Below are 22,658 nucleotides of genomic sequence, written 5' to 3'. Positions count from 1 at the left end.
TTCTTTAGCTTTTAAATGAAATTATTTTGTGTGTACTTTCCATCTTTAGGATCTTTGCTAGTGCTAGGCTTGAGCACACAGTGGTGTGCTTTTTTGCACTTCTGTGCTGATGTACGTGTGTTCCCTGGTTTGACAGGTAATGGTGTGACTGCATTTCCTGACATCAGGACACCTGTGATTATTGCTCAGAGATGTTGTTAATTGAATATTTGCACTTCTGTAGACATCAGTTGCCCAGCTGTTATCTGTCAGGCTGGATTTGTATTACTATAGCCATCTCACTGATAAAATTTTTTTCATGTTCCTACTTGAAGATTTTGACAGGTCACACTGAAGGACTGTACACTGTTTGTGTGAACCAGCTTCCATGCTACTTCTGGCACAGAAAATTGAATAACAATGTCCAATATTACTACACCCCATGTTCATGTGGACGCCTAGGATATTTCACTAGGGGTCTGGGTACTGCAAAAATGATGTCTGTCATATTCATAGTGTACCAGATCAACCTGTGCACTGCTTCTGCCCATTTTAAGGAAATGCACCATTGTGTTTGTTCCACTGTGCTTTGGCTGCATTAGTCCAACTAGTTCTTTATCTTATACTGAAGGATATTGTGTTTCCAGCAGCAGTGAGGAACAGCTCCGAGATACTGTTTGAGATAGTGTATCCAAAATAGCAAATCACGTCCAGCAGTCGACTTGAAAGCCTACTTCACTCATGGTGTCCCTGTTAGCTTCTAGCAGAGAACTTCCATGTGGTATATCAGGCTATTATCATGGAACATGTTTCTTTAAAGTTTTCTTCCTTCCTTCTATTCTATTCAGACAGAACAAGAGGACACAGTCTCAAGCTGTGCTAAGGGAGATACAGGCTGGAATTAAGGAGGAAGTTTTTCACAGAAAGAGGGGTCAAATACTGAAATCATCTGCCCAGGGAGGTGGTGGAGTCACCATCCCTCGATGTGTTTAAAAAAAGACTGGATGTGGCATTTGGTGCCATGATCTAGTTGAGGTGTTAGAACATGGGTTGGACTCGTTGATCTTAAAGGTCTCTTCCAACCTAGAAATTCTGTGATTCTGTGAATGTGATGTCTGCTCCCGAGGTTCCCACTATCATCAAACCCTGACATGCATTTGCAGAGCAGTGCTATGGCTTCATCTTGCAGGTGAGGAGCTGTGGCAAGGAACAAAACCTAAAGCATTCACTGCAGCTTGCAGCTGCTCCTTTCTGATGCCTGCAATTGGGAATTTCTTTTCTTGTGCTCCCACATATGGTTTTGTGTATCAGTGAAACTTGGAAAGCCCACTGCTCTTCTCAACCAAACCCATAAATACTTATTTGTGCAAGAATGCCAGGTCATGCCCCTGGTAAAAAGGGTCTGTGGTTGTTGGCATCACCTGGTAGCTCTTAGAGGCCTAAGCTTGGAATCTACCTCAGCAGACAGCATGGCTTTGCTGTAAGGCTTTGTCACTCTTGGAAGAGACACACCTTGCTGATATCCTGAACAAATTTCAACAAACTGGACATGATCCCAGTGCTCAGCAGCCTCCTGTGAGGTGCGGCAAGGCTAATCTTAGAGTAAATCCAAGGTATGTGTTGGAATGAGGCTGGGTTTTGTGTTTGAGCTGTCTAACCCAGCACACCGTTCTCATGTTCTGCCTGCTGATTTCTGGGAGCAGAGAGCAATTTTCTAAAGCAAACTGAAATTAAGTTTATTGTGCTGCTTGTGCAGAGTGGAACATTTAAGTTTGCTTTAGAAAATTGTGTTCTGCACAGAAACATGGTGTTGGAGTCAAGATGAAGCAATGACACCAGTGACAGAGGGAAAAGAAAAGCCAGGGGAGGCAGTTCCTTGCAGTTTTGGTTACAGCTTCTTTGCACTTTGCTTCTTGGGAAGTGCTTTTGTCTCTGCTTTGTTGTCAGTCTGCCATCACCCAGCCTTTTCCTTGCTCTCTCAGCTGTCACAGTGCCCTCCCTGCCCCAGCATCTGTGGGTCTTCTGCTGTCCTGGGAATCAGGGCTGTAGTTCTGATCCAAGTGTGGAAGCCTAGCTAAAAGTACAGCTAAATATAACTGTTTCTAATATTTCATAACTAATGGCACAATTGTTATGGAATCCTCTTTGGAAATATTCATACCTTTATTTGTATTTTTTTTCTTCCTAGTGCAGTAAGTGATTCTTTTAACAGCTAAAATAGCTGTTCTTACTATTGCCACTTTTTTGTTTGTTTTTTATTTAAGAAGTCTTGACTTTTTTTTTAAATCCCCCTTAAAAATCTTTTATGGAGGTCTCAAGTTAATCTTTCACAGTAAATTTATTTTAAAGCACAGGCATCAATGAGGATAGGGTTTAAGTCTAGCAAAATATGATTATACAAATTTTATTTGATAGAACTTGCCTTGCTTTTATGAGATATTTCCTCAGAAACTGGAACTGTGAAATGTTGTTCTGACAGAAATATTTTCTACTCCTTGTCTGGAAAATACATCAAATTATTTTTATGTAATTATGCCTTTTGCAAAAACTCCAGCAATATTGGTTGTGGTTACCACAGTGACTGCTCAGCCTGTCAGTATTGGATTGCAAAGTCTTGATTCTTGTAGACATCTCTGCAATTTGTCTGGCCTTAATATTTAATAAGCTTCATACTCTGTAACCTCAGAGTGAGAGCAGTTCTTTTAAAAACCACCTTTTACTTTTGTCAGAGTTCTTACCAGACTCTTTAAAGTTAGAGGTGTGCTTCCATGTGTGATGGGTAGGGCAGCCATCAATTTTATGCCTCCATGCTCCTGTTGTATGAAACTTTAAAGGAGTTTGCAGAATGAATACTTTGTATAGCACATCAGGACCTTGGGTTTGCCCCTGGTCAGTGGGGACTGTGGCAAGGCTCAAGCTGCTTTTTTAGGACTATAAATAAGTATTAGGAGTGTCCAGGTGGTGCTGCAGCCTGCATGTTCTGGTTGTCCACTTGTTGCTGGATGGTTCACTGGGACCTGGATTTCCCAAAGGGAACAGAGGAGATGAACGGGAGGGGCAACCCATATCTGCCAGTGGAATGGTAACAGTGAAAGCAGCAGATGTGCTAGAAGGTCTGCTGATGTGCTAGGGAAAAGCAGCTGAGCCTGCTCCATAAAAACAAATTTTTGTGTTTGTCTCCAGTAAAAAGCCATGGAAGATCTTAGAGAAATATAGTCTGAATAAACTTTTGCTCCAAACTTCTGATTGGAACTCTGGTTTTGTCTTTGTATACACAGGAGTCAATTTTAAGGATTGCTAATCTTAAAATCCTGCGAGTTCCCACCAGTTGGACTTGTCATAGTGGAACGTGTGCATCCCTTGCATTGTGTACTCCAAATTTGCTGCCTGGAGTTGGAGGCTGTCTTTGAAACCACTGCCTCCCCCAGTTTTTGGACAGTCTAAGTGAAGAATCCGACTTCCTCCATTCTGCAAACCCTTAACCAGTAGAAAGTAATGCATAAATGTAGTAGTATTTGTCAATAAATGGGTGTATTTCACCAAGGCAATCCATGCTACAGGTGACCACATTTTGAATTACTTTTGTATAAGAAGCTGTGTATCTGAAATTGAAAAGCTCTATTATGTGATTTGGGAGTTTTCTAAAACTCTTCCAAAACATTTCAGTCTTTAAATCCAGGAAGTGGCTTTTTTTAGGACTCAAAAGTGGTTTTAGCAAGTAACATTCAGCTGACATCTAAGGAAAAAAAGCAAATTTTCTTTTTTTTTTTTTTTCTTTTTTCCCTGGAGGCTTGAGCAAATTCTTGGTAATTTCTTTTTCTCTGTAGTTATGACAGTTTCAAGTTGCAAATGTTTTGTCCTAGTAGGTATTTAAACTGTGAATCTGAGCTTGAACTTTTAGATTTGTTTGTCAGACTTAAGTCAGTTCTAACACTTTAATTTGTTTTGTTTGCAGCTGTGTACTCTTCTTTTTTCCCCACCCATTGTGATGAACAGCATGGAAGATAAATGTGTGGGAGCTGCTGCAAACTGCTAATGGCTTTTAAAAGGCAAATCATTAAATCAGAACTCTCTTCAAGTGCACCAGGGACTTTGTGTCTGAAAAAAATGAACTTCATTTAAAGCACATCTGTAGCTTTTAAAACATGAGTTGCACAGAAGACATTCAGTTTCTGCCTATGAGGTGTATATGAACTCAACTGTAATACTTTGAGACATTAAAATGTTTCTTCTGAGGTGTAAAAAGTACCATGTTGTGCTGAAAATGCTGCGTTGGACTGGAAGCCTCAAGCAGTGGGTTGAAAGGAAAAGTTATTTGTTTCTGACTTGGTGCTTTGAGCAGCAGTGGGAGATATGGGAAATCCTGGGCTGGTTTCTCTTTCTTTTAATGCTTGGAAGAGGAAGAGATGAGAGTTGTGTTTCCTGCTGGCTCTGGGCAAGTGCCATTCACCAGTTCTAGTGTTTTCCCTAAATGTCAAGGTATACAGAGGGCTGGTACCAAACCAGAGCTTGGTGCAGGCAAAATAGGAGTAGCAATGAGCTGCCCTAGATACTTTACCTCCAATGGAGTAAATCTGAGGTCTTTGTGTTAGCTACTGGTCAAGCTTTTGTGCTGTGAGGATATTAATAAATGCTACACCCTGCCATTTAACCTGCAAATTCACATGGTAGAAAATCTTGGAATAAGTAGTTTTTAAAGTTTCAAGAGGAGTTTCTCCAAGTACCTAATTAGTCATCTGTCTCTTAACCATGCTGTCCAAAAGCAGCAGTACTTGCACATAATTTTTAAAAACAAAAATCCAGTTGCATGCTCCCCGAGGTAGCTGTTTCCATGAGCAGTGTTGATGGATATAGATTGTCTCAGCACTTAGGGCAGGGTGGAGTAACCTTTTATCCATACATACCATTGTTCTTTGGGGTTTTTGTTTTTTTTTTTTCTGTTAGTTTCAACTACTTATCTGATACCAGGGCCCTAGCAGGCACATTGCTGATAAATGAGGGGCTTTTTCTGTGGTTTGGGATGGCTGTTGCAAGCTGGACAAAATGCATTATAAAATATTACATCTTGCTGTCATTGGCACTTGCATTATTTTGTCCTGCAGCTTTCTTAGTCTTTGGAGAAGTGAAATTGAATAGAAGCCAGAATTAGCTAATACTGTATTTGACTTGAAAAATCTAAATGGAAAAGTGGAAAGAAAAGGCTGTGCAGGTTGCATCTGAGCAGTGATGTGTCAGGCTCCTTAAACTCATGTACACAAATAGGGTTAAGGATGTGCATGGTGAGCAGCAGTCTTGGTTTCATGGCCTGCTGCTCTCTGTCCATCATTGCGAGCATGGCTGTGGGTCCATCCCATCCTCTAATTTTACGTCAAGGGGGAGTTGTTCATACTTCTAGTGGCAAATGTATAAATTCCTGGGGTTTTATTAAATTCACAGGTTTTTATAAGTATCATCTGCAGTTAATTATCTAAAGAGCAAGTTGACTTAAACAATTTTTCAACTGAACTGGTTAGACACAGTTTTATTGATGAAAATGGACATTTTTTAATTCATATAAATCATGTCATGAGAAAAAAGTTAGGGAATTTTGGAGGGTATTCTGGTGATGCTTAACTGAAACAGCTCTGAAAGCACCATGGTGTGAAAAAGTGAAGTGATGATCCTTCTTCTGGCTTGGTATTTTCCTGAGAGGGTACTCCTCTACCTTGGGTTGCAAGAATTGCTTTATAGTGATTGCTTTGCAAATGTCCAAACCCACAATTTTAGTGTAGGGCTGAAAGCTGTTGTGTTAACTGTGTGGGAAAACCTGCTGTCTTAACAGCAGAATTTCTGAGAATTTGTTTGTTCTTGAGATTGTTCAAGAAAATATGCAGGGGAGAGGAATGAATGGCCAAAAGACAACATAAATAAAAAGTATGGTTTGCACACTTAAAATGGGTTGTTTGAGAGGAAGCTCATGGTGTACATGATGGTTCTGCTTATGTAGGTGGGATCAGCCTTTGTAAGGGAGTTTTACTCCTTACCTTTTTCTGTCCTGCCACGGGGCCTTGCACCAAAACCCTGCGGTGTCAGTAGCTGCCCTGGATGTCATGGGTCAGATTATTCCATGTAGCAGCAATTGGCTGCTCTTCATCTCTAGTAAATCTGATTTTATTAGCCCTCATCTAGCACCTTTTGCCTAGGAGGAAACATGAAATCATAGGTTCCCATCCACTTTGTGCCACCAATGAGACGTGCTGGGGTTAGAACTGAGGTGGCATGCAGAGAGGAGATGAAATGGATGTGATTGCTCAGGCACCTTGTTGGTACCGCTGGGGCTGAAAAAGATGGAAGGGATGGCAGAAATGCCAGGCTGCAGCAGCACCTGAGGTCTGTTGGGAGCAGGCAAGGAGGCATCAGTGTGTAGTGGGAGCAGAGCAAGAAGTTAGTGGCTAGGAACTGCAGGGTGAGCTCAGCTGGAAAAAGGTAAAGCTTGTGCCAATTTAGGAGGAAAGAAGAGTGGTAATGAGCTGTGTAGGAGGTTGGGAGCTGCAGCTGTGGGACCTCTGGACAATGTGCTTTTTGTAAGCAGGCTGAGCTTTTGGATGGCTTTTTTTTGGTTACAGCTCAAAGTGCATTCTTTCTTCTTCTCCAGCTCATGGGAATCAGTCAGGAAGGCAGAAGTGCTGTGAAACTGTTCATGCACTGCAGGCTGTGGCAAAAGTAATTTGCTGACTTCTGCAGTTGGTACTAAAAAAGTGCTTCAATTTTGAGCTACATATGAAAAGAAGTAATAGTGGATTCCTTTGCTCCTCTGGACACTGTCCATAAGGTCCTAGAAGAGCATTTGCCAGCTTTTTTTGGTTCAAAGCAGATATAGTGAGATGGATGTTAGAGCAGCTGTCCAGTGGGACTGACAGTTGTGGTGTGGTTGTGAGAAGGCCATGGGCGATGAAGTGCCTGTGCTCACAGCAGTCACCCAGAAAGGAGAAACAGGAAACATGTGGCTTCTTGGTCTGCTTTGGGACCTATCTGTAAGGGACATGTTGCTTCTATGAGATGGAGTAGATCTTCTGTTGGACTGTGTGTGTTTGGATGCTGTAATAACAGGGCTTCTATGGTCAGACATAATGATCACAGAAAGCCAGAGTCATCATCTTGCCGCTATTTCTGTCTTCTGGGTCAGTACATTTCTCTGCAAGCCACAAACCATTTTATCTCCACGTGCTGGTTGCTTTTCTGCCCACAGCTGTAGAAGATGGGCTTGCCTCAGCAAAAAATAGTTTTCTGGAAAATTCAGTCAACTTGAAACCTTTGTCCCCTCTCCATGTAGAGGGTTGTGTTTTTAGTAACTGGAAAGGGCCTGGTGCAAAAAGATCTTTGGGAAGAGAAGTACTGGAATGTTTTCAGTTGTCTCAAGGAGAACTTTTCTGGTACAGATTTTATTTCATTCACCTTGCTTAAATTTCTTCTTGTCCTTTTCCTCCTAAGACTTTGTTTTGGCCCCTGTCCTAATCAGAAATGGTTTTTAGGATGAAGCCTTCACACACATCAGTTACTTTCTACAGATGAGCAAAGGCCTGAGGAGGCAATGTCAAAATGTTCCTAGTAAAAATCCAGACCTATCTACACTCCTTGTAGCTGTTGTGGGATCTCTGAACCCAAAACTGTACCAAGGGGGATGCAGTTCCTGCCCCTTCTCCCTTCCTGCTTGCCTTCAGTCAAACCTTCAAAATTAATGACAGTGTCAGGAAAGAGATTGTTGCTGCTTAATGAGTTTCAATTGGGTTACAGATTGAAGCCTGGCTCCTTGCAATGACAGATTAATAACTCCTTCTGCTGAAGATTTAGGAAGGGGGGATAATTATTTTCTGGGGCTTTTTTTTTTTTTTTTTTTTTTAAACTGGAAAGCTCATTTCTTGCTAGTGCCTGAGCCAGGTGCTATTACTGTTAATCTTTTTGTAACAAAAGACTTGACAGTATTATTTTTCAGACTCTGATGAACTTGCAGCCTCCTATTTGAGATATGCTGAGTGTTCTAACATGCAAATGGGAGAAAAAGCAGTCACTGAACACAAGGATTAAATAGAAAGCTTTCTGTTATACATCATAAAAACTGCTGCTGGTCCTGCTGTTCTTCTTGGTGCCTGCCAGCATGGTCACTGATGTGCCTGGGGGAAAGAATCTTGGTGTTTGGGGTTTTACTCATCTGGCTTAGGAGTCTGCATTGAAAGAAATGCTTCAGCTCTGCTGCTGCTGCTGCAGGGGACTGGGACCAGTTGCAGTTGGCACCCTGTTAGGGAGTCACTCCTGTGTGAAGGGAGGAAAGGGAGACACAGTGAGGCAGAGGTTGGTGTTTTTGTGATGGCCCATTGCTGCTCACACCTCTAGGAACTGTGATATTGGTACATGTACCGCTTTCACTATTTGGATTTTATAAATAAGGAGGGAAACTTGAATTTTGAGAAGTATAAAGGAGCTTTTAAGATGTTATTTATAAAGTATTTAACAGAAAATGCTTTAAATGCTTTAATCTGTGTTGCATGAAACAATGGTCATGCAGTAACTAAACTTGAAAACACCTGAGCTGAAATCAGTTGCAGACTGTAATCTCTGACAATTGCCTGTGCCCTTCATAACTGTGGTATTTTATTTCTAAGTTGAGATTCTCTTTAAATTGTCTTTTGTGGCTTGTCCAAGGTCTCTCACTGAGCCATTGCTAAGGCTGGGGTTGGCTCAGGAGCCTTGACTCACAGTCCCATGGCTGGACCAGAGGCCACATGTGATTAGCACAGGACAGCAGCTCCTTCCAGGGCTGCCTGTTGGTTCAAGCTGTTGGACAGATGCTGTCGGGTTGGGGTGTGTGTGTTTTGTGGGCTCAGGGTTTTTTTTAATAGCTTCTAAAGATATTTTTCATCTTTGCTGAATTTTAGATTCTAAGGGAGAATAAAACCAGCATTTTTTTCTTACTGGCTGTCATTTTGCCACATATTTATTGTCATCTTTCTGTGGCTGCCCTCTTGCTAATAGGGTCTACTCACCCCTTCAAATTATTTGTAACAATCTAATTTTTTGGAGCTATAGCTCTCCTGTGCGAATGTAAAGCTGTATGTGAAACTTAATAGTTGTTCAGAAACTAACTTTTGAAATTCCGAAGCAATCTTCTGTTTAAATCTCTTGATAACTGTGTTTTAAATCAATCTTCTTCTACTTTGAACCTGTTCTTTAACCTCACCATCAGTAAGAATGTGCGTTACAGAATAAAGCATACCTGCCTGCCCCTGCAGCTCATAAATTTTTTTAACCATTTTGCTATACCTGTAAGTATGTAAATCACACAACATAACACAAAATGAAAAAAGAACTAGATCCCTACACTCCTGTGAGTTTTTGGAACCAAAGTCTTGTGAGGAGGCACAAGTGCACAGTGCACATATGTCTGGCAGCACAAAGCCAGCAAGTTAATTTGATATTTGGTTCTGCACAGTGTGCCAACAACTTTTTTGTGTAATCTGTTTATTTAAATTCAAAACTATGCTTAGTTTGGCTTATTTTAAAAGTGAATCAAATGCTTATTACAAAGATGCCCTTGATAGCATAGTGCAATGTCTGCCTACAAGGAGGAAGAACTACCCGCTTGTTTATTGTCTTTTAACTTCCTTATCTAAAATAACCCCAAGGCAATGACAAAGCATGACCTTGACCTTGTTATTCAGAATTTTAGAGTTTGGATATCCTCAAAATTTCTTCCAGACTTGAAGAATTAGCATCCTCTGCCTTCCTTTCCTGTTGAAAAAGGCTGGGTTTAAATTTTTTTAAATTGAAATGTAGTGAGGATTTAATAGTTGCTCACACTGCTGAACATAAACTGCTTCCCATTTTTCAAAGCTTGCATCTTCTGCAGTGGTGTGACAAGCTGGTGAATGCCACACAGCCAGCATTGCACCACTGAGAAAGTGGTTGATGATTAGCCACGCTGAGTGCAAGACAGAATCACAGAATCACAATTAGATTGGGAAAGACCTCTGAGATCAAATCCAATTTGGGAAAAAATGCAACCCTGCCAATGGACCATGGCACTGGGTGGCACATGCAGCTGTTTCTTAAACACCTCCAGGGATGGTGACTCCCCCAACTCCCTGGGCAGTCTGTTCCAATGTCTAATCAGCCTTCTTGTGAAGAAATTCCTCCTAATGTCCAGCTTCAACCTTCACTGGCGCAGCTTTAGGCCATTTCCTCTTGTCCTGTTGCTGGTTACTTGGGAGAAGAGGCTGACCCCTTCCCCCTGGCTACAGCCTCCTTTCAGGGGGTTCCAGGGAGTGATAAAGTCACCCTCAGCCTCCTTTCTTCCAGGTTGGCAATCCCAGCTCCCTCAGCCGCTCCTCACAGGATTTGTGCTCCAGACCCACCACCAGCTCCACTGCCCTTGTCTGGCCTTGCTCCAGCCCCTCAATGCTCTTGTTGAAGTGAGGTGCCCACAGCTTGACACAGCACTCAGTGTGGCCTCACCAGTGCTGAGTCTATGGAAAATGCAGATGCTGTCAGAGGCCTGGGGCTCTGCAGACACTGGCTTAACCCTTCTCCAAGGGGTTGTATGGTGGTGGTCCTCTGCCCTCCCGTGCAGGGTAGGTAGTGCAGTCAGTGGCAAGCAAATACAGGTATAGAGAGTGAGATGCTAGTGCTTCTGGAGATGGCATGTAACATGTGATCTGATTTTTTTTTTTATTATTATACAGTGTTACTGGCTCAAGCTGGATCAAAAAAATGCTCGAATTATTTCGTACAAGTGTTGAAACTTCATAAAAATTCAGTGAAATCTGAAGATGTGGACTGTGATGTTCAAAGGATGACACTGTGATAGGAAAAATACTTTATTTGTTGGTGTTTAGGCTATTAAAAATAAAACTTTGCAAGTGTGATGTCTTGATGCATGCAAACATCCAGAAGAAAAATGATCTATGTGATAAACACTGTGTATTATTATTAGTCTTTCACCTTGAAAATATATAGAGGACATTCTTTCATCCTTCTTGCCAAGTTTTTTTCAGCTTTGTTTCTTTGCCCTCAAAGTGGTAGAAAGTTCAGCTTGGAAGTAGGGAAGAAAAATCTAGACTTCTAAACGTAAGAAATCCTTTTTTCCCCCCCATATTCTTTGTGTGTATTTTCAAAAGCTAACAGTATTTTACTGTCTATCACTGAAGAAACTGGTGTCCAGGTACATAAAATTCTGCCTCTGTGTGGGCTGCACTAAGGGATAACAAACTCTGCCGAGCCAATACTGGCTCTCACTACTGACAGTGTTGCCTAGCTTCACAAACCTGTCAGTGGTTTGCTGTGGTGTCACTTTCAAAAGATACTACTATTGTATTAAAAAAGATAAAAAACCACAAGAGAAGTACTAGTAACATGTTCTTTATGTGATGTATCACAGTACCTACTTTCCTGTATTTATGTGGAATTAGCTTACTATCTCCTGGTTACTCTTTTGGCTGCTTCTGATAGGCTCAGTTGAGGCCCAAGGCAGGTGGCAAGTGAGGGTGGACTGAGGCAGTAAAAGCAGCCCCTCCTACCCTGCTGGATCTCTTTGTCTTTTATGAGGAGACTTGTTGCTATTTCTTTTCCTCTGACTTACTGAGTTAGGAGATCAGCCCGTCATTTAAGCAAAATAAAAACCCAGCTCCAAAGCAACAGAGAGCCCCAAGACCTGATCCAGAAAGCAATTAAGGTGATTTAGAAGAAATGTTTGCAGTATGAGGTGTCTGTCTGAGGGGTCCAAATGGAAAAGACTTCAGGAGGTAATCTTGTCCAGCTCTTTGCTCACAGCAGGCCCCCTCAGCTTGGATTGCTCATGGCCATACTCAAGTGACTTTTGGCTGTATGCAAGGAAGGAGATGATGCAGCCTTTGTGACAGCCTGTTCTGGTGCTTAGCCACATCATTGTTTTAAAAAACAAGCCTTGCCTAATTTTTTTTTTCACCTACATTGCGACAAGTTTGTTGCCTTTAGTCTTAATCACTGTGTGCTTTCCAGAAGATTCTGTCCCTCTTCTTTGTCTCCCCAACAGTAAAATCTCTACCAAGTCTCCCTCAGTTTGGAGGCTGGAGGGGAAGGACCCTCGGCGTTCATCACCTGGCTCTTTACCAGAAGTGTGTGAAAGAAACTGTATCTAAACAGGTTTGAGCTCAGGGATTGATCCACTCCACTGATTCTCAGATCAAGTTGAATTCACTGATCAAACTGTGTGATGTGAAGTGTGAATGCCTCTGGTTCCTGCAGTCAGTGCCAGCTGGCTCTCCCTGGAACCTCAGGGCAGCTTCAGCAGAGAACTGGGCTGGAAATCACACAGACCACAGCTCTTACCAGATAAAGGCACTCGTGGTTGTGTGTGTCTTTCTGAATTCATGTTCTTGCTTCAGTGACTTCTGTACTCAAACAAAACCAAAAGCAAAGATGACATTTTAAATGGTCTATTGTTAGATTGGTGTTGACCAATCCTTTTGCATCAAAAGAGGTTTAGATTGGATATTAGGATTATTTTTTCACTGACAGGGCAGTCAAAGATTGGAATTACCCAGGAAGGTAGATGAGTAACCATCCTGGAGGTGTTTAAAAGTTGTGTAGGTGTGGCACTTAGAAACATGGTTTAGTGGTGGACTTGCCAGGTTAACAGTTGGACTCTGTCACCTTAGGTGTTTTCCAAACTAAATGATTCTATGACTGTGTCTGAAATCTAGTATTTTTCATTATCAATAGTGATTTGTTTCAGAAGGGACAAAATATTCCCGGGATTTAACGCTTCACTTTTACTAAGATATTCTTTGTGTACAGCCTGCATGATCAGGACTGTATAGGCAAGCTGCTGGCACAAATGCTCTCTATTAAAAGTGAGAGTGCAAGTCATGCATACAGGTTATTAGGTATTAGTTTTTGAGATAATCCTTCATAAGAGTCTTTGAGAAATGAAGTAAACTTACTCTTGCAATAGATACCACAACCCAAAACTTTGAAAGTAAGGCCCTTCTCAAATTTTGAAGTATTTGTACCCATTTATAGCTTTTTCTGTCTTGTTGCAGTCTTGCAATAAAAGGCAGTGCTGGATTTATTTGGCCTAGAGGTTCTCTTTTAGAAGAGGTAGAGTGTTCTTAAGCAGTCAGAAAAATATTTGCTTTTGTTCCAGGTTCTCCATAAGCTCTTCAGCAGTAACCCCTTGGGTAGGAGTGACATAGAGTTTATGTACTGATTCTTCTGTATCTTTTTCTATCTTTTCTGAACCTGTCTTCCTAGGTTCCAGCAGCCATTCCTTGCTTCCAAATAAACAACAGAGCTATACTGAATTTATGCTTAAGTTAACAGTAAGATTTAGTCTGGGCTTGTGCATTGAAAAATCCTGGGTATCTCTCTTTCTATTCTACTTTTGTCCTTCAGCTGCAACTCTGATGTTTCAGGAATGGTTGAAATCAAGCATCCAGAGAGAATTATGGAGGATGCCCTGGTCTCTGTATAACACCTAATGGCAGACAGCTTAGGAGGCCATCCTTCCTGAGGCTATAAATCAGGCAGTTTCTCCTGCCTGAAAAACATTTGGGGTTTTAGTGTTCTGTGATCTTGGGGAGCTGACTGAACTCTCTGAACTTTGTTAATGTTGTATTATCAAGTGAGATGTGATGTAGAAATCACATAACAACTCCAGTAACTTTTTAGTGTGTAAAAGATGCAATGCTCATTGGAAAACAGAAAATTCTTCCAAATAGTTTTCTGTGAAGACTTCAAATATTTTTAGGAAAAGAACTAACAACTTCTGTCAAATGTGTGCTTTAATGTTTCACTTCAATATTCAAAACCTGTTGGTTTGGGACTACATTATGTATATAGCAGTATGCCAGTATCTTTGTAAAGTCAGGGAGCTTTCCGTTCTTCTAATTCATCTTTTCAGCTAACAAATGTCTAGTATTTTGCTAATGAAGCTGGCTGTGGAATTTGTGTGTCTTCCTAGGGCCCCTTTTGTTTTCATATGTGTTTCCTTTAATGACTGAGCTGTGGGTGGCTTTACCCACTTGGCTGCTTCTGACAGCCTTTTGCCTAGCAAAGGTCCAGGTGCATCCTGCTGCAAGACAGCACTCTGACAGCAGAGACCACGTGCTCCTAAACTGCATGGTGCTCAGTATTAAAAAAACATCCATTTTGCTGTTCTATCAATAGGAGGTGAATGAAAATTCCCTCTAGCTGTGCTTCTGGGCCATGGGAGAGTGATGATGTGGGATGGAATGCTTCACTTCAAATGAGAAGTACCAGTTAGGAATGTAATTGTCATATAACTGGTATATCTCATTATGGAGGAGAATGAACAAGTGGGTTATAGTTATATAGTGCAATCACCTCCTGCTCTCAGGTTTCTCTTCCTAATGCAATATTAATGGGGTTTCCCATCTGCTTTTGCAATGCATTCAGTAAGGGCAGTCTCTGACCCTAAGAAGTTACCCTAAGAGGTGTCCCCCTCTCTATTCTCAGCTGAGTAGCAATATTGACTTGGCTTTATGCCACAGCTATGTATAAGCTCATCTGTACAGTTTTCTTTTTGCAGTCTGATTTACTACAGGATTTCTGGCTGATGCTGGTTAGATTGATTTTTATCACAGTCAATCTTCCTGATGTCTTCTGTGAGTGCAGCCCTCCCTAGCTGTGAGTAGGGTGAGAGCAGCAGAAAGCTTAGGCAGCTTGCCTGGCTGGGTTGGTGAAGGGGTCTGTAGCCATAACTGGTGTAGTGCAAGTGGCTTGGAGGTGACTGGCTGTAAACTGACTTTGTGCAGAGCTGTGTTTCTGTCTCGTCCATCATACATAGCTGCAAAATGCTCTGGTGGTGTTAGGAGATGCTGCTCTAAATCTGTGTATTTAAATTATTAGCATTGAAATTTCAGTAAGTAGATTTATCTTGTTTAGGAGATCTCTTCCTGTGTTCTCTCTGAGTATGTACTTCCCTTTTCTAAATAAAATGTCTCTTAATATTCCAGTTCCTTTGGACTGATCATGTTGCTGCTCTGTTCTTAGAGAAGGAAGGCTGGAGATGAGCCTCCCACTAGTGTCACAGCTGCTACCTGCTGTATCTTTGTGCATTAAAACAGTTTTGTTACTATGGACCTCAGGAGAATGAGGTGTGCTCCTTTGGTTGGCTTTTTGGGGGCACAGCTTCTTTACTCTTTGCACTATGTCATAACAATAAGTTTATTTGGGGTTTTTGTTATGTGTGGTAGATTTTTTTGTTTGATTTACCGCATTTATTTTTTGGTTGCTACCTGTCAGCTTCATTTACTCTCTGGGGAAGCTATGGGTGCAAAGGGAGGGTCACAGGGAGCAAACCCAATGCTGACTATTGACTCATCAACAAAAGCACCAAACATCCATCTTCATCTTGCAGTTGTCTGGAATAAGGATTAAATTGCAGATCATCCTAAGGCAACAGGGAGCCTTTGAGTGGGTATCAATTTGTTTACTTACCACACCAAAACCACTTTGTTCTTATTTGTTTTCTCTGCAGATGTTCTTTTCTTAGTACATTGTAACAGGAATGGTGCTCAGTTAGAACTTGGTTCTTCTCCAGCCCCCTGGCATTAAGTTAGGAATTATTTTTGTCATTGAGTCTGAAGCATTTGTTATTTATAGGGTTTCATGGTTGGATTTTCTCTGCTGCCTAAGTGATTTGTCCTATATTTCTGAATCCTGGATCTCTTATGATTGATCATTTACAGCTTATTTTATTTTTGTTTATATGAAATGTGGAAAATGCCTGCAAATGACATATGGTGGCTTCTTTGTGCAGGTCATGTCTTAGTTTTAAAGTTTGCAGAGTACACAGAAGATTGTGCAGCAGGAATTGTAAGACTAAAAACTGTGTTCTTGCTGCAGCTATCAAACAATATGGCAAACATCACCATTTCAGATCAGTTATGGTCATGTGTTTCCAGCAGTCACTGTTTTCTGGCAATAGTGTTTTCTTGGTTCTGTCCTAAGGCAGGTGAGATGTATTTGATGTGTCCTAATGTTCAGCCTCTCATGTGACTGGGGGTTTACACTTTCAAGGTGTGCATGAGGATGAGGAAGACAAAAACTGAAATGGAGCTGTTTGTTTGTCACTTCAGTCAGGTACCAGATACTTCAGATTCTCTGGTAGTTTTGATGTGCTCAGGGCCTCTCTTCCCCTGCAGAAAACTGATAGTAAGAGTTGACTTCGATGCCCATATGGTTGTAAAGTTCATGCACGGTCCCTTGGATGATGTTTGAAACTCGTTATAGTGCAGGAGTATCAAACCAGCCTCATGGATTTTTACGTCTCTTCCAGGACTGATAGTAGGGGTGATCCTGAGGTACGGGACCCCCTCCACGAGCGGCCATGACAAACCCTTCAGCTGCTCCCAGGAGGACAGGCCCTTCACCACCCTGCTGGTCAACGTCAGCGGCAAGTTCTTCGAGTACACGCTCAAAGGGGAAATTAGCCCTGGCAAGATCCACAACGTGGAGCAAAATGACATGCTGAGAAAGGTGAGGCTGTACCTGTTCACATGCTTGGCTAAGGTCCTCCTTCATCTATGCTTCCTCCCTCCTCTGTCCCGTTTGCACCTCAGGGAGTGTCAAGTGTCAGTATTCCTGATAGTAACAGCACTTTAATGCTTAATTCAAAAGCACCTTCTGTATTATATCACTGCTGGAGAAACTGTGCTCTGTTACATGTATGTGGTGCTTTCCTAAAGGCCGTGGTTGGAAGACTTAATGTATGTTTCTAACATCTGTAGAATTTACAGAGACCAGCTGAACAGAAAAGAAAAGCCTTGTACTGCCTTGTATAAATGGAAAGTAAGGAAAATTGTAATTTCTTAATGAGAATTGATTGTTCCTTGTTGCTTTGGTCTTTTTTCCCTAGGGTTTTAAAATCTGTTTATTGTCAGGAAATGGTTACAGCTTCCACCCTATAAACTACCAAATGAGGCAGTCTGGTGTTGGAAGTAAACTTCACTTATCAGCAGTTTTTCAGCTGTCTTCTTTGCCTTTTCATTCAGTGTCAGGGATTAATCACCTTTTGTGTGTATCAAAGCTAGACTTTGAAGCGTAGGATTGTGATCTAAAAGTACTTCTTTCTGCAGAGTATGAAGAGAGCTTAGCTGCCTATGTGTATCTGCCTGCTGTAGGTATCTCAAGTTATTTGAAATGAGTCCTACCCTGGGAGGGCACAGTTGTAGTGCTCAGGCAGAAGGTGAAGAGAGTCTAGTTAGTCCCATAATTGTGAAGGTCTTCTGATTGCATTTTAACTGTTGTTTTTTGTTCTTAGTGTAGTGTAGTCCTTCATGGATATCTGGAACTCCTACTGAAATACATGGAAAAGGTGTATAATCCAAATTTCTGAAAACCGGTCTTGTATCTGACTTGATTAGCTTATGATAACTATTCAGTGGCTAAATTTGCACAAAAAGTAAGCTAAAATAACATTTTATCTGCAGCTATACCAATATCAGGTATCACAACAGGAGAAATCTTCTCCAGCATAATTTTTAATTTATGATTAAAATGAGAAAATTTTAATTTAAATAGGGGACTGTGTTTGGGACTGCTGCCAGATCACAAGTAACCAATGTAATGTCTGTTTTTTCTTGATGTTATTTACCAACAGGAGCTGCAGCTTTTTGCTGCCATGTAGAAATAGAGCTGGCCAATGTTTTAGAGGCTCAGCTTATCTATTTCATCAACCAAAAATAGTGGTTGTCAGCAAATTAATGAGGAAAAAGCCCTAACAATTTGGATATGTCTGTTTCTAATTGAAATTTTATATTTTATTTTTTAGGTAACATTTGACCCAGAAGTTTTCTTCAACATTCTATTGCCTCCTATTATTTTTCATGCTGGTTATAGCCTGAAGAAAGTAAGTGCAATAACTTCTGAGGAGAAGAGATCCTTTTTTTTTAGTGAGAGATTGCTGATTTGTTCAGGATTGTAGTCTCCTTTCAGGCATTTACTTACAGTAAGAAAAAATCTAATTTCCTCCAGAGATGGTTAGGTCATATTGTTTTAAGAGAAAATACATATATTTTTGAGTATAAATGTATTAAACCTTACTTAATTTTGCTGATTTGTTTTCCTTTGAACTTAGCCAGACATTGATGTCAGTTTCATTTAAAGTAAATGATGTTCTGTTATGAATTGTTTTGGTCCTTCTCAAATGTCCAAAATGCAGTAAATTATGCTGAGAGGCTGACCTAACCCTGAATCCCAGAGGAGATGTGCCAGACCCTTAATGGCAGAAGGGTTCGGATTCTGATCTTGCTTGAAGACACCATGAATTGGTGCTGGTTTCTGTCAATAAGCCTTCTGTCAGTAAGCTACATGTAGGGTCTAATGCATGGCACAGATCTGGTTTATTCAATTTATTGAAGTTAGATTGAATTTACTTAGCAGTAATTGAAATGTTTCTCTGAAATAGAACTGTGCTTCTGTGTACTGATACAAGTGAAGCAGTGTGCTACATGGTTCTGATTGGGCAATATAACTTTGCTAAAGTAAGTATATAAACCTCTTTTTCTTGTGCAGAGACACTTTTTCAGGAATTTGGGGTCCATTTTGGCTTATGCCTTTTTAGGAACAGCAGTGTCTTGTTTCATTATTGGGTAAGTGAACTCTGATATCAGTTTCTCTCTACACTAAAGCTTAAGCTGATAAAGCACACTCTGTCTTTGCCTGCATATGTGTATTTTATGTATGTATACACAGACACATTTAATTTAAGATAGCTGGTCATGTTGGTTTGCTTGCCTACAATCTCTTATCCTGCTCATATTACTCTGTCTTGTATATGGAAATCCTGAATTGTATTGGTGATCTTGACTTGTGTCTCAAAGAATTTCACTAGAGAAGTAATCTACTATTATAGATTGTTCTTACCTCAGAGTTTTGGCCTATGTATTGTGTTGGGAGAAATAATACTGAGGGGAATGTTGAGCAGAGAAAACTTGGTGGGAAATGGAAGAAACATGTAGACTCTGTGCTAATTGTGTGAAGATTTCAGACTGACTGGTTTTAGGTGATGTCTCCTGGATCATATATTGCTTGAATTGCATCATAGGGAAAAGAGGAAAGTTCACTTTGAGAGCTTTCTGCTACACTGCTACACTGAGCTGTAGCAAAAACAAGCCTGTCTGAAATACTGTTGCTTGTGCTTTCCCTTGGTCTGTCTGAAATGCACCAGATTGTTTGACTTGGAATGTTTCATCTTCTTTCTCTTCAGGAATCTCATGTATGGGGTTGTGAAGCTAATGAAGTTGGTGGGTCAGCTGTCTGATAAATTCTATTATACAGACTGCCTCCTCTTTGGAGCCATAATATCTGCCACTGATCCAGGTACCTTGATGAACATTTTTAATAACCTTCCAAAATAACCTTATTGTTAGGATTTCCAGCTGCATATTAACAGGACTCTACTTTCAGTTATCTCATATTAGTATCTCTGAACCTCTTCTCTGAAATACATGAAATTCTGAGCATTTTGAGAGCTGTTCTCTGCTGATTTGTGACTGAACTGGCATGACACTATGGTGTATTTGGAGAAAATTCTAACTCTCCTGTTCAAATGCTTAAATGTTTTTTGTTAAGTGGCTTTTATTAAGTGTGCGTCAAGTTTAGGATGGCAAATAGGTGAAATTATTGCTTTTTCTGGCTTGCAGGGCTTCCTTCTTCAGCTACATTGCTTGGGGCTGGGTAGTTTAAGAGCAGTGTTTGAAACTTTTAGCTTATTTAGGTGGGGATTTTCTATTCCTCTTTCAAGTAAACTTCATGTTTTATATGTTAAGGCAGAAGAATGCTTTTCTGGTCAAGTAATTTTTGCTTTTGCCCAAATAATGTAGACATCCTTCAGAGTCAAGCAGACTCACATTGAAGTCTTCACTTGACTGATCATTTTTTAGGGCTTGCAGAGGTCAGGGGCCAGGGTGGGGAGTGCTGAATATGCAGCTTGACATTTAAAGCAGTTTATTTGAGGTGCTTAGTGGTGATTAGTGTGAAAATGGGAAGTAGCTCCTGTGATTGAGCTGAGCTCTGAACAGCTGGTGGTTGCATACAATTTATGCAAAAAATCACCATGTGATTTTTGAAGTATGTACATGGGAATAACTTCAAGATCATGGTCTTTCATCTCAAAATTTTCTTGAAAGAATGATTATAAATATTTAGCACTCTTGTCCTTTTAAAATTATGTGGAAATTCACACCTGTGACATAATGGATGCTTAGAGGAACACTTAGGATCATTTGTGCTATTTTACAATGGCTGAAATAATAAACCTGTGTCAACAATCTATACAGCTGTTAAAAGCAGGAAGAGCTGTGCAACATTTAGCTTACTGCTTTATATGGAATATGTTCTAAAATAATATCAGGGCTTTTGTAGAAGGGCTTTGTCTGCCCCATGCCCCTTGACCATGGGAGCCTTGCAATGAACACTGTGCAGATGGGAGGACAAAAGAGCCACCCCTTAATGGAGCTGCCCCAAAACTGATAGAGGAATTGCTTACTTGTTGGTAAACATGACTATGGTTTCCCATTTTAGTTTTGATCCTGTTACTTCAGTTCCTGGGTTTTCTTGCTCAGCCAGACTGGGAAGTCTGCTCCACAGCTCATGCAGTCATTGCAGTGTTGTTTTCCTCTTTTCTGTCTGTAGTTACCGTGCTGGCAATATTTAATGAGCTGCATGCTGATGTGGATCTCTATGCCCTTCTGTTTGGAGAGAGCGTGTTGAATGATGCTGTTGCCATTGTGTTATCCTCGTAAGTAGCTATGGGAATTTCTGCCCTGAAAACACAAAATTGCTTTTGGCATTTGTCTAAAAAAATGCTTTTTCTGAGAAACATTATTTTAAGCTTAAATGGATTGCCTTTTACTGGATTGATAACCATTGCAAACATTTTCCAAGGCCCCTAATGCATCCACAGGCCAAAATGACACACATGCCTTCAGCATGGGATTGTCTCCCTGTAGCTCAGCTAGTGCTGTTACAGAAAAAAATCTTTCCTGATGCCACTTCTAACTTGCCATTGTGTTCTCTCTTTCTAGATCTATAGTTGCCTACCAGCCAACAGGTGAAAATACCCATGCTTTTGATGCTGCAGCATTTTTCAAGTCTGTTGGTGTTTTCCTGGGAATTTTCAGTGGTTCTTTCATGATGGGAGCAGTGACAGGGGTTGTGACAGCTCTGATATCCTTTTTTGTATTTGATATTCCAGCTGAGATGGCATGTGTGGATATTAGCAGGGCTTTCCTGTTTCCCATTATAGCAGAATTGACTCTAGCTTGTTAATTCTGAGTGTGAAGACGTGATCAGTATTCATTTGACTTCTTTTCTACAGAAAGACATTACAGGTGCCCACAGAAATCAACCCTTTCCAATAAAACTAGAAGTTTTAGTGATGTTGCTGCAGTAAACCAAAGCTAATAATGTCTGGTTTCTTTTTATGGAGTTATAAAACCTAGTGTTTATTATTAGTCTTGAAAGACATCTCCTATGATAAATGGTATTTGATTCTGCCTTCAGCAAAATCTCTCAGCTATTTCTGACCCCCACAGCATTCTTTGAGTCCTGCATTTAAACTTTTTGCCAGAAATCTGATGTCATACATCTTGGATAAGATTTTATCTTTGTGAGAGTTTAACTCAATAACATGATGTGCCTTGCATAATCTATTCTGTTCTCCTGATGCTTGTTGCTGTTATTTGTTTAGATCTCAGAGGTGCTTAGCAAGCAATCTGTGTGGGTCTTGTTTTAGGCTCAGGCAGCAGACCTCCAGCCTGACCTACTCCAGGACTCATGATGCTTCTTCAGGAGCAAAATGAAGTCTCTGCTTTCTGACAGGATAGTACAGCCATATCTGTACATATCCCAGGCTGCTCTGATGTGCCCAGGCTTCTGAACACTGACCTGAAAGGGGTAAAATGTGATCTTCTGCACAATTATCATGAACCTGTGACTCTGAAGCAGTACTGTCTGAACTGTATACAGTGTGCAGATTTTCCTGACATGTCTGCCTGATGGAAACCCTGTCAGTATAATGGGGAAGATTTGCTGTTGATGCTTTAATGTTCAGACTCAGGATGCTTTAATGTTCAGTCTCAGTTCCCAGTCTGATCTGCAATCTATGTGACCCAGAAGCACGATTCCTCCTCTGGCTCTTGGGCTACCAGCCATGCATAGCTCTCACTGCTCAAATGCAGCTGTTGTGGGTTTTGGCTGAAATGCATTCAGATCCACTTTGTAAAATTATGCTTCTGAAGCAGCAGCCAATCCTTGCTTTTCTTAATGGTTGTGCTCAGGAAGGTGATGTGAGGCTGCTTAGAACAAAGCCTCTGTGGTGGCATTTTGTATATGTGGTGGGGATATTTTTATTTTTGTTCTGTTTCAGTTTTGTGTTGCTCTTTTTCTTAGTTGTTTAATTATCCAAGTATTTTCTATTGGAAACATCCTTAATGTCATGTAATGATGTATAAGCAAAAAAATATTTGCATTTTACTATTCATATTAAATGAAAACACATAAATTAAGTATTAATTTAATATTTCTATAGCATGAAGTACATGCTATATAGGTAGGTATACCCGTACCTCTCTGAGTAAGGGAGTCATGCACTGTCCTTTGAGAATAGATAGAATGCTCAGTTTCCAAATTATACAGATAAT

General features: G+C 40.7%; 1 protein-coding gene across 2 annotated transcripts in view; it reads left to right on the top strand.

Annotated features, from left to right (window-relative positions):
- The window catches only part of SLC9A7 (solute carrier family 9 member A7), a 69,467-nt gene that overhangs the window by 16,772 nt on the left and 30,037 nt on the right, over positions 1 to 22,658 (top strand). For both annotated transcript variants that reach the window (XM_064711516.1, XM_064711523.1), the window contains exons 2-7: positions 16,292 to 16,491; positions 17,786 to 17,863; positions 18,529 to 18,605; positions 19,223 to 19,335; positions 20,650 to 20,755; positions 21,042 to 21,183. In XM_064711516.1, the coding sequence (XP_064567586.1) occupies positions 16,292 to 16,491; positions 17,786 to 17,863; positions 18,529 to 18,605; positions 19,223 to 19,335; positions 20,650 to 20,755; positions 21,042 to 21,183 (716 nt within the window). The remainder of the gene's footprint in view (positions 1 to 16,291; positions 16,492 to 17,785; positions 17,864 to 18,528; positions 18,606 to 19,222; positions 19,336 to 20,649; positions 20,756 to 21,041; positions 21,184 to 22,658) is intronic.

This window comes from Zonotrichia leucophrys, chromosome 1 (genome assembly GCF_028769735.1).
Source record: "Zonotrichia leucophrys gambelii isolate GWCS_2022_RI chromosome 1, RI_Zleu_2.0, whole genome shotgun sequence".
In the NCBI taxonomy this organism is placed as follows: domain Eukaryota; kingdom Metazoa; phylum Chordata; class Aves; order Passeriformes; family Passerellidae; genus Zonotrichia; species Zonotrichia leucophrys.
The sequence above is the reverse complement of the archived record's forward strand: the minus strand, read 5'-3'. Positions and strand labels throughout refer to the sequence as shown.